Genomic DNA, 12,738 nt, shown 5'->3' with positions numbered 1-12,738 from the left:
ACAAGTAATAACGTGTGTGTGTGTGTGTGTGTGTGTGTGTGTGTGTGTGTGTGTGTGTGTGTGTGTGTGTGTATCACATGCATATAGAAGAGTAGACCAGTAGCACAGGGTCTGATTACATTGTCCAAGTAGCCTTCTAAGTGCTGCTTGTTCATGCTGGCCCATTAACAGCCTAGCAAGGTCAGTGGGACCATAGAGCTGCTGCATCCAGCCTATTGCTTTCACTATACACAAGACTAGCAGTAGAAGATTTATACAAAACGGCTTTTATACAAAACGGCTCATCAATGTACCCATACATGAGGTAGAAATTAGAAGCAGACACTGGTATAAAATTTTATCAACCTTTTTATATAAAAAATGATATATAGAGCATTTCATTTTGACATCAACAAACTTCTCCATTTACAGGTAACACAGAAAAGAAGCCAGCGAATCATCACACTTCAATTTTACCCCGAGGCACAAACAGGAATATGGTACCTTACTAAAAACCATCATTTTTGTGCTGTTTACCTTTGCAAGCAACCTGTCGCGTCACTGAATATTGCAACATCAGAGGGAGTGCGAGAGAATGCAGAAGGAAGGGGGAGGGACTGGGAGTTAGGCAGGTCTCAAGCCACTGATAGTACACAGACCAGAAACAAGAGGAAGGTCAAATAAGGAGGGACATAGAGAACAAAAAACATACCTGACAACAACATACTCTCAAAAAAGCAACCACTGGCAACCATACAGGACAACTACAGAGGTGTGTCCACCCTCGAATCAAGATCCATGGTGAAAGTTTCACTTGGGAACTAATCGCAGGTGGCACTTAAAAATCATTCTCTTCTGGTGAGTAGGCCCAGGACAAACACTCTTTGTGTCAAAGAGATTTGCACTGGACTCTTGCTAAATCTATTCATATATATATTTATATATATATATATTTTTATACATATTTTAACAAGAAGTTTATATTTGAACTTTCATTTTTTAATTGTCATCACAAAAACACAACTTGAACCAAAATGTACTACAGTTAAATGTGCTAGTGTATTACATCCATTTTTTTTTTATTTGTTCGTATTGAATGGGTTGACTAAGTATTACCATGGATTTATTGCTTTGTACATTGAATATGGTCAGGACCTGCCATGGCTATAGGAGCCCTTGGAGCAGGTAGCTCAGTGTTTACCTTGTCCCTAACCCTAACACCTGGCCCTGCTAAAAGCCCACTCTACACATTGCCTTTGGTTAAGTGTGCAAAAATGGGCACGTTGATGATTCAAGCGGAAAGGGAAATTTAAAAACAACTCTATTCAAAAACAACATTCTGATCCATGCATAACTATCATTCGCGTACACCATGGTGTTAAATCGAGGCTTCCAAAAACAGAAGGAACTAAGGAATTGGATCTTCTTGACACTGTGCTTTATTATTGTTGTTGGTTTTTTTTTTAGCCAATGTTCATCCTTTCCAATTCCTTCCCACTCTCAGATTCTGCCCTGTCTCATGATAGCTGCCAGTCCAGGACAGTGAGAGCTAACACATGCTTCCTCCATAACACAATGCTCTTGCTCATTCATTGCCGGAGCAGAAGAGAAGAGTGTTTGGTCAAGGGCACTAACTGCCAAGCTCTCTAACCAATGCCCATGATGGGACAGTGATGGGGCACAACCTTAAACTGTGCTGCTCAGAAACCTTTAGTCCTTTTTCTCTTTATTCATCACCCTTATTATCACACTATTTATACTGAGCTCTGGAGGTTGCTAAACTCTACTTTTCAAGCCATCAGTTTTCTTAGCCTTCTAATAACATAATCATTGACTTCAAAACAGCTACTATGACACTGTTACGGTTGTTTTTTGTTCGTTTGTGTGTTGTTGTTGTTGTTGTTGTTTTTTGCTGAAGTATCACTTGAGCTCAAAATATGGTGTCAAGGACCCAAATCCCCAAAGTCTCACAGAAACATTACATCTAACATGAATGAGGTACACATCATGGATTAGAAACAGAGCCACAAAATGTGATATGACACAGTACAACTGTCGCAGTGCAATTGGAAAGGAAATGGAAAATAAAACAGTAGTTCAGGTTACAGGGTCCTCTATGGCTGGTTTGACGCTGTATGGATTTATTTGTGCCTTTGTTAGGTGTGGTGATTAAACTAAGCCTATAAAATTATGAGGAGAAATTATCAGTTGCACAACATACCACATGATGATTGCACATTAAATAAATTCACTGTTTTTTATCTTCTCTTTTCTTTATATAGATAATTTACATTTATAATTTGCCAATTTGATATGTATTACATTTCTCTGTAGTTTTAGGTATTCTCTATATTATAATCTATTTTAACTTAATATATCTTGAATTTTGGATTTTTTAATTGTGCAAACATACACCATGTTTTTTTAAACATCTTTTTGAATAATTTTTGCACTGTTATTAGAACTCACAACCACTACAAAAGTCTACAGTGTTGATGTGTGTATGCGTGTGTGTGTGGATGGGGTGTGGGCATGGTCTAGGAGTAATCTCCACCCTGCCTGTACCGGTATCCACCCTCCTCTGCCCCCTCCTGTACATACTCCTCCCTTTTTTCCCAACCCTCAGGCCAGCCTCCATTCATCTGTGTGGTGGCACCGTACGTCTTGGCCAGGCCTCCCAGAGCGCTGTAGCTCTGCATGATGTCGCCCGTTTCCTCAGCCAGCTCGTCCTCGTCGATGAAGCCACACTTCTCATCGCTGGTCTGCTCAGGATCGGCCCATGGTTGCTTCTCACCAGAGGCGAAGATACCGTAGAAGATGACGCCGCCATAGTGTACCAGGGAGGCAATGAGGAACACGTACTGCCACTCCTCCCTGGTCTAAATGGGAGAAAGGCAGTTGCAGTTGGTGAGGAATTGGTGTCTTTTTCATGACTAAGAGGCCCAGTGCCTCTGTTTTGAACATACAGAATGTAAGCATGTGTTACATGGGTGTAACTTTGCTTTGAAAAGTGCTGGGACATGAATACAATTTAGCTGCTCCTAAAATTGGTGTTCTCTTTAAGAACTCGGGCATGCATATTCACTGAAACGAGACTGAAAAGAAAATGAAATGTTTTATGGCTGTGTTTGTCAAGCCTATTGGCATTGAATAATACAAGAAAAATCAGCACTGTGGTTTAAAATATATTTGCAGAACAACAGTTTTCTGTTTATTTTGATTGGTCACATAACACAGAAGCATGAAATATACTTTTCCACCTGATCTTAGTACTTAGTATTTTGACAGTTATCTACAGCAACATGTTATCTACAGCAGCACAGAAAAAATTTCAGTGTGCAGTTACAAAAAGTGGGGACAAAATCAGCCATTTAACAAAGTGGTGGGGATGTCCCCAGCATAAATTCTGCCTAAGGCATGTTGCCATTTTAAGCCCTTTATAATAAGAATAAAACACAGATCTTCTACAGCTTGTGCTTTGTGTTCATTTTAGACAATATAATTTGTCATGAGATTATAATATGACAATAGCATGTTTAATGTTTAAGGGCACAATGGTGCATTAAGTATCACAACAGAGGGAAACAGTGGTTACAGTTTTGAACATTTCCAACAAAACTACTAGATCAGCAGAAAAAATATTTTTCTTCTCATGATCTAAAATGAGATGTCAGAGTGGTCTGAGCATCCCAGAAGCTATGCTAGGATGGTAGCTATGCTAAGTTATGTAGGATGGTCCTACCTTATTTTTGGTCATAGCACCCACAATCAAAGGGCACACCATGCCCGATAAGGTTCCTACTCCATTTGAGATGCCCATGAGAATACTGGCATAACGAGGCGCAATGTCCAAGTGGTTCACGTTGAAGCCTAAAGCAAATACAGACATTGTCATTTCCATTATATTCCATCAGTTCTAACATAGAAGAGTTTAGTCATTATCATCTTCGCAAATGGCATCTGTATCCAACTGCAGAACTGAGCAAGATAACTATTAGTGTTAGATGATGAAAGATTACTCTCAGTGGCACCTTGCTGTGTGTCACTATAATGATGGGCAGTGTTGTATTGCTGTGCAGTGGTTAAGGTACTCAACTAGCAATCAAATGGTTGCCAGTTCAAGCCCAACCACCACTAGGTTTCCACTGTTGGGTCCCTGAGCAAGGCCCTTAACCCTCAATTGCTCCAGTAGTATTCTATCAGAATTATAAGTTGCTTTGGATAAAAGTGTAATGTATAATAATGGGCTTATATTTCAAACACATTCCCCAGTCTCTGAGCAGGTTGCAGGGAGTCCATGTCTAAGCAGCTGAGCATGCCAAGTTATGTGTGTGTTGCATTTTTTTTCCTACCTACCAATTTTATTTTTTTTTCTGCTGGAGAATCAGACTAAAAATAGATGTGCTGGCAGCCATCTTGTGGAGCGGTAAGCGAGAGCTAACATCCCCCCAACATACACACAGACACACACACACACACACACACACACTGGCTGCTTGCAGTAAAGCAGCTCTCGAGGGAGAGGCAAGATGAATTATTTAACGAGCCCAGCAGAAATGTGCGCTCATCTCCAGCAGCAAAGAGAGGGCAGAGTTCTTGACATGAAGGAACGAAGCCTTCCTTAACATGAACAGTAGCCTTTAAACCAAACAATGACTAACCCAATGGTTATCCAAAATTACTAAAACAAAGATTACCACAGGAAAAACAAATCACTTCTGTGTCAGTTTCAGTATTGAATAGTTGCAATGAACAATGCAATTTCTATATATGGGACATATACACTGTTCTGCTGTAAAATATACAGTACCTTCTAGGTGACTCACCTGATATTGCAAAGCCACTGAAGCCCACAGCTAGCACCAGGAATGAGATGGCCATTCCTTTACTGTGAGAGTATCCCACTATTAGCAGCAGGGTAGCCTCCATACCGAAGCCTGGGAACACCAGGAACACTCAGTTTTGTTAACAATTTCATTCTTAAGTATAAGCATTACACTGGGATACAGTTCTATGAATTCAACGCAACCAGAAATACAGAAATCTATTTGTTTATTAAGAGAGTTGCATGTAAAAAGGAAGGATTTTATTATTTATTATTTCCAACATCTCATAATCATATTTGTTACAAGAGAGCTTTTACAAACATCAAGAAACATTCAGACATAATGAAGGAGTAAGAAGAAATTACACTCTAATGACACTCCCTTGAAATTTGCAACAGATTTAACTCAAAGAACATCTCACAAAGATCTTGAAATTTAAACTCCATAAATGTGGACCACAAGAACATGGTACCAGTGAAAAGAAACTGAACCGAGGTTTGTGTTATAGACTGTTGGTATATGTCTCTTCTTGGGTCAGTCATAGACAGGGCTGAGATAAATTCAGCACCAAGGACAGTTCAAATCATACAGGCTGCTCACATAACAGTCCTGTGTGTACTGAAGTTCTTTGTAGTATAGTGGCTATATAATTGCACCTACCTCCACAATTCATAATCTTCCTGACATTGGTGGTCGACATGAGGTTCTTACTGCGCAGGAAATCTGCTATCTGCCCTCCAATGGGCACGATGATGGTCATCACCAAATGAGGAAGAGCTGACAGCATACCAACCTGAAGAAATAAGTATTTGTGTAGATCACTGACATTCAGCAATACATTTTTTTCAAGGATGAGATACAGTAATCACTGAGTATCATTGAAACCTATTGTGTATTAATTTGAACATATAAAAAAGAATTTCACAACAGAATATGCAAATGGAAATTTTGCTTTGAAAACAAAAAAATATCCTTAGGCCAAATATATTGCTCATTAATGAGTTAGCAAAAAACTCCTATCATTCCAGCTTCTTCCTCACATTCTTCTATGAATAATCAACACAAGTTTATTTATAACAATAACTAATTTCAAATTAAAGACAAGATTTATTGTAATCTACAACAAAATATCAGTGCCAAGACATTAATTATTGTACATTAATTACTGTACATTAATTACTGTACAATAAACACACTGTACATGCAGTAAGCTTTGGCACTTGGAGATCAGGAAAAAATAAGTGACACACACACACATCCTAGCTTTGATTACTAAGAGCTAATGAATAATTCAATGAACCAATGAAGACATTTAGGGAAAATGAAGGTCACAAACCTGTTAACTGATTTTAACTGAAAGCACACAATCAAAAGGGGCACATGAAAACTGAGCACGGGCAAAATGTGTAAGTGCAGCATAAGCTTAATCTTAATCAGGGGCCGGAGGGAGTGTCATCATGTAAACACTCATCTGAGAATGTGCACTTAGTTATGAATCTTATGAAACCAGCAGGCAGTGCTCTTGCCTTGCTTATCTCGAAGCCAAACACCTCCTCAAAGTACGCTGGCTGGCTGATGAGGAGGAGGTAGAAGGTCCAGCTCCTGCAGAAGTTGGCCACGATGATTGCATAGACGGGCATGGAGGTGAAAAACTTCCTCCAGGGCGTCTTGAATTTCTGTACGGCAGAGGTGCAACGACATGGATGGTGGAGATGGAGGCCAAGTCTATATCTACTGTCACGATCACAGTATGGTTACATTCGTACGTACTCATTCCAAGTCACACATTACTCTTAGTGCTAAAAGCAGCTTTGATAGACACTGTTGCTGAGCCTGGTTGGTATTTGTGTACTGGTCCTCAACACACCCTCCCAGAGACGTGGTGACATTTAGGCTAGATTTTCAATGGCAGCAGTATTTGCTTAGACAAAATGACTAATGCATCAAACAAAGTTTCAAAGACTCATTAGACACATGCTTCATCACAGTGATTTATTCACTTTGATGGGCACTGCAAGATGGTCTCTGCACTGAGTAGGCTTCCTTGCGTTTTGATACATGGTATAGAAGAAATTATAGCATCACTTTAAATTGTGTGACTGTTTACATTAAAAAACAGTAACAAGTTTAAACTGTATAGTTAACAAACAACAATGGAGCTTAAACAATGAGTAAAGTGTTATTATGATTGAGGTACGTTTGACCCTTAAATTTTTTTGAGCTTAGCAGAACTTAAAGCTCATGAGATTTGCTGTAAGAGTGAGGGATGCATTCTCATTACAGTAATTTACTAAAAGCAAGGCTGAGTGAGAGATACTGAGAAGAGAAGCGACTCAGGAGAGCATACATCAAAACAAGTGATGTGAATGATGGGCGTGCCATCCTCTTCACCAACCAGATTGATTTAGGGAATTTCAAAACTTTTAAGCCCGAAATCTATCTAGTCTCTATCACTCTCAAACAGTTTTTTCAAGTTTTAAATCAAGGGCTTCTGTCCTAAAAGAATGTACCAAACTATTAAGGCATGTAGCATCGTTCAGTTTGTAAGGTGGTTTTTATCATAGCAGGAATGTATCTAAATGACCTCACAAAATGACCTCACAACGCAGTTTGCTTATACATAATCCATTGTCTTTCCTGCACATTAATCATTGTGCTTTTGTGCAATAACTTGATAACTTGGTATCAGTTTGTTTACAGAGACCTGAGGTCATGCCACACCTTGTTTTTTTTTAATATCACTCACCTCTGCAGGGCCTAGAAGCTTGGCACTCTCGCCAATGCTCTCTTCAATATAGCAGCGCTCCTCATCCGAGATGGTGGGGTGTTCCGCGGGGCTCTCGTAGGACACCAGGATCCAGAACATGTACCAAACAATGCCGAAGCTCCCTGAAATGAGAGAGCGAGGGAGAGGGAGAAATAAACAGAATGAGTTAGAGAGAGAGTGAGAGAAAGCTGCCTCCATATTGCAAAAAGAAAGGGAAAGAGAGAGAGATGTAGAAGAGTGATGCCATGTTCTTTTGCTGGATATCATTACAGATAAAACGTTGTTATAGATATTATACTTATATATATATATATATATATATATATATATATAAACTATTTATATTATATATACTATACTTATATTTAAACAAGTTTTAAAAAATCACTAAAATCCAAGTTGGTGTAAGCCTCTGTGAGTGCCGCATCCAGTGTCAGCACAGAGGACAGGCATTTCACAACAGTAGTGGGAAAATCAATATTAAATCCATGACACTTTCACCATCACTGGAGCTCAATGAACATTCAGGACAAACTGTGCATTCTGCACACATCCATGTATGCAAGTATATATACATATATACAGAATGCATATACTGGCATATGTACAATTGAATGCATCTCTTATGAGATTACAAAACTCACCATAGACATAGAACACAGAAGACCAGCCAGTGTACTGCACCAGGATACCAGCCAGAGGCATAGCAATGACAGCCCCAGCGTAGGAGCCTGTGGCAAGATATTAAGGGGAGAAGGGCCATGAAAGTCTGGACACTCTGAAACCCTCCTCATAGACATTTGCAATTGTGTTAACTCCTTATTGAATGGCTTCCAATTCTACCCTTACACTAAGCCCAAAGGCATGATTGCATAGTGTGTCTACATGAACTAGGTGAACTAAGAGAACTAGGTGAAGTAGACAACTATGTGAATTAAGTGAACTAGGTGAATAGTTCAATAAAGTGAACTAATTAAACTAGGTGAACTAAGTGAACAAGGTGAACTAGATGAATTAGGTTTGTGTAGAGGAAACCCTGATCTGCGGGGCAGCTGATATGTGAAAATGAGAACAAAACGCACTTTATTAATGTAGAATACAAAATACAGAATATGGCCTAACATTTTGGCCATGTGCAGAATACATTTTGCAATAATTCTAAAAAAGCATCTATTAAAAACCTATGATGAATAATGTAAAAAAACATTCCATCATTAAAGAAACACAACTGAAATACATAAACAAAGATAATCAATAAACAAATGTGGAATTCTTCAAAAGCCATAGACTAAATGAGGCAAATTATAAAGTTATAGTATGGTGATCAGCTACATTTTAAGATTGTCCAACCAATAAATAGATAGATAAATAAATAAATAAATAAATAAATAAATAAATAAAAAAACAGTACGACTTCAGAGAAATTAGGAAACTTTTTAATTGCTTTCTTTTGAGTGCTTGGATAAGTCTGTGTTTACCACAAAATGACGTGGTGGCCAAACGACTCCTCTCCAAGGGCGGGGCCCATTTACTCCAGATACCATGACACGCTGGGTAGGTCACGCCCTGTTATATAATAATATTATCATAATCATATAGTTTATTATCATTTTAAAGGGATATTGGTGAAAAGTTAAATACACCTCTACAACTGACTGTTTCCAGCAAAAGTTGGAAGCAGGCGACATCCAATTAGATCAATCAGATAGTTTTAGTCTTTCGCTGACTTAAATGATTTCAAATTACAAATTTCATAAGCAATTTCAGAGATAAAGCAGAAAAGACATGTCCCATATCACAATGCCACCTTTCATTGTAAGCCGTTAATGAGAACTTAATCATTGTTCTTTAGGACACTTGAGCTCCGTGCATTTTAATATCACACTAGGCGCTATTAAAACACAACAAATACGCGAGCATTCATATCACGGCTCCACTACAGGCCCTGAGAAAATGTCCTCGAGTTCTATCAGTTCTTTCTACTGTATCACCTGTGATTATTCCCACAGAGGCCGTTTAAAAGTCTTCTGCCAAAGGCACACCGCCAAAATCTTAAGTAGATCCAGTGTACGCTAAAATAACGCTCATCCGTTTGCAATTAACCTACCATATTTTTGCCCAGTATACTGTACGTGCCCGTTAATGGAGTCGGAGATGAGCCATACTTAATGTTCAAAAACAGTTCTGCAGTCACAAGCGGAATCAAAAGCGCATCTTATTTTCACCATCTGACCAACAGCCACATGGATGCTGCAGAGCCCAGCAGAAAGCTGCCTTACCTCCACGAGCCCTTGTAATATCCTTACGAAAATGACGCAGCCATAATGGACACGAGCAGCTGAAGGAATGAACATGTTGAGGGTCGAGGTAAGAACGATGGCCGCCCCAAAAACTCTGAGGAACAGAAACACATCTTGGACTTAAACATTTGCTGTACAGTAGCACAAAAAAGAAAACCTTGAAGAAGAAGAAAATGTAACGAATTTAGAATTGAATTCAGACACCAATGTATGTATTAAAACACCACATCTTCCACTCGGTATTTTACAATCTTTCAAATAAGACTGTCAGCGGCAAATACTCCGAAATCGGGAAAAGGGAGTAAAACATCTTGGTACATTTAGATCAGTAGATTACAACACATTAGTAGTGTCAAAATGGTATCTTGGTATTTTTAATAGCTTGGCATGTGTTTAATGAATAATAACATTCGATCAAAATGGGTATCGTTTAAAAAAATCTAAAAAGGAAATGACGGTTATGAAGTACAAGCGAACACACTTCAATTTCCCCCACGTCCACCTCTCGAGACTGACACCTCCGCCTGGAGGTTCGCAGCTTTAGTCGGACTGAGGGAACTCTCCAGCACAAGACCACTGATTATAACTCCGTGTCAGCCAAGAGTCGACACGTGTTCTGGAATCTACGGGAAATGCTTTTTGAAACGAATGGAGGTAAAGACAATAGAAACCAGAGGTCACCTGTATTTCACGTGAACCTCGGCGACAAGAACGTTGCCTGGGGTTGTGTTGGTGGGGGGTGGGGCGGGCTGCGTATCAGTCGATGTCCCTGAACCTTTTGCTGCGTATCAGCAGCAAACCTTCATTGTATTTGTAGTTTATCAGCAAACGGCACTATAAAATATCCGTATTTAAGAATTGTTTGCGTTAAATAAGGAGATGGACAAGCCCTTTGGCAACGTCGCCGGGACTGGTCGCTATGCCCCCCTCATTGAACAGATTAGACACGGCTCCAGCCCCCCGGGATCTCATTAACAGGTGGAGACAGCCTGGCGGATCACAGCCCAAGCCAAATCCTGCTCCTCCCGCTGGGATGAGAGCCACAGTCTGCGACAGTCTGCAACCACGGCCAATGCCCCCGCTACGAAGGCCTACTAAACCTTTGCCTTGGGCCCTGTCCTTGACTTTTCGTTTCTTTGTGGTTTTCCACCTTTTAACAGTAAATGAACAAAAAATAATGGATGCTCATTTTGTAATGTGTTGGTATAAATTAAAATATTATTATTATTATACTACTGAACAGTCATGATAGACTATTTTTGGATGCCACAATCAAAGAAAATGTAAAAGAAACCCCACCCCCCTTTCTACACGACAATTTGACGTAATACTTGTCATATCTATTAGATAATAACTGCGAATTAACTGTCATACCAATCATATCTACATTTATAGCAATCCGTAAATCAATCATCGAAACCATTGTAACCAATTGTATCCAAACCATTTTTTTAATACCTTTGAAAATTATGTCAAGTGAAATCTTGAAAGAAAATAGCCAAGATGAATCCATTTCTGATAACTTACATAAATATATCGTAAATAATTTACCCAGATTAATGTTGTGTAAGTATACCTGTTAGCAGCTAGTCGGGAGGATATATATCCTCCGGGGATTTGTGTAACAATATAACCCCAGAAAAATGATCCGTGGATCATCCCCACGGTTTCCGGATCCCAGTTAAATTTTGCTTTCTGAGAAAAAGCAGAGAACAGTTACATGCACTCTGAGAAATTAACAGTAATCAAAAGAAAAACATTTGTACAGAGAGCAACAGTGGAAAGGTTTATAGGCTATTCGATTAGTTGTTAGTTTCCCATTTTCATTTATTTCCTTACGTTTCGTTAAAATGCGTGTATTCTAAGGTTTAAAATGCTTTAAAGAGATATATAGATAAACACAGATAAATAGATAGATACATTATAGCCTATACTTCTCTTTGATCCCTGAGGGAATCGGTGAAAACCAGACCATCCAAAAATAAATATTCATCAACGTAGTCTATCATAAACGTGTGTGCGTGCGTGCTTGCGAGAGAGCGTGCGTGCGTGCGTCCGTTTGTCGACGTGTTTGCGTGCCCACACTGAGGAATGGGGGAAGGGCAAAGGAGGGTAGAGGGAATCACGTAACTGACGTAGACCTTACCTATAAAAAATCCTATACGCACCTCTTTGATTATGATTTTCCCGTTCTGGTGAATTGTGCTGTTGTTAACCATGCTCACAATGGCCACGCCCAAATTGCACCGAATACCGAAGGAGATGCAGAAACCAAGGCCGCTCATGATGGCAATGATGTAGCGGCGTGGGAGCCCGAAACACGTGCAGTCGCACAGAGGTGTTTTCCTCTCTGTGCCTTGACTAGGTCGTCCATCTTCAGTTAATTCGATGTTTTCTCCAGTTTTCTGTCGCTTCTCCAACACCCTGTACAGGAAAAGCCATTTACAGAAGGAACATCTAAGAACAAGATATGCCAGATGCAGAGGATTCAATGAAAAGACTAGCTACATATTATAAATAGTGTGTGTAGGCTGCATGAAGTAGGCTACTATAAACTCTTGGCTGTATATAGAGCTATTTTTACTGGTAAAATCTCTATTCCGAATTTATTCAGATTACAAACAGGATACACGCAGCACGGGAACGTTTTTTTTTACACCTTTCCATCATTTTTCACAGACAAACTGATTGGATTCGTTAAAATAACCTATTGCAATAAAAAGAGGGCAACAAAGCTGTAGATCTAACTAGCTGAAATCGAAATCAAGTAAGCAGTGTCCAGTCTAAGTGCCAGAGGCCTGGCCTGTTGATTAGACAGCCTCAGTACCGCATTGCAGCACTTCGTTCACCTTCGCCCTGTTTGCGT

General features: G+C 39.5%; 1 protein-coding gene across 1 annotated transcript in view; it reads right to left on the bottom strand.

The window, feature by feature from the left end:
• Positions 1-330: 330 nt before the first annotated feature.
• Positions 331-12,738, bottom strand: part of slc17a6b (solute carrier family 17 member 6b) — a 14,124-nt gene continuing 1,716 nt past the window's right edge. Inside the window, exons 2-12 of the mRNA XM_027017660.3 lie at positions 12,041-12,296; positions 11,449-11,567; positions 9,852-9,966; positions 9,051-9,138; positions 8,217-8,303; positions 7,552-7,694; positions 6,332-6,481; positions 5,466-5,598; positions 4,806-4,916; positions 3,722-3,849; positions 331-2,858 (exon numbers count right to left, since the gene is read on the bottom strand). Of these exons, the coding sequence (XP_026873461.2) occupies positions 2,517-2,858; positions 3,722-3,849; positions 4,806-4,916; positions 5,466-5,598; positions 6,332-6,481; positions 7,552-7,694; positions 8,217-8,303; positions 9,051-9,138; positions 9,852-9,966; positions 11,449-11,567; positions 12,041-12,296 (1,672 nt within the window). The 3' untranslated portion in view covers positions 331-2,516. The remainder of the gene's footprint in view (positions 2,859-3,721; positions 3,850-4,805; positions 4,917-5,465; positions 5,599-6,331; positions 6,482-7,551; positions 7,695-8,216; positions 8,304-9,050; positions 9,139-9,851; positions 9,967-11,448; positions 11,568-12,040; positions 12,297-12,738) is intronic.

The sequence above is a fragment of the Electrophorus electricus genome, chromosome 23, assembly GCF_041902795.1.
Source record: "Electrophorus electricus isolate QZ-2024a chromosome 23, ASM4190279v1, whole genome shotgun sequence".
NCBI lineage: Eukaryota > Metazoa > Chordata > Actinopteri > Gymnotiformes > Gymnotidae > Electrophorus > Electrophorus electricus.
The sequence above is the reverse complement of the archived record's forward strand: the minus strand, read 5'-3'. Positions and strand labels throughout refer to the sequence as shown.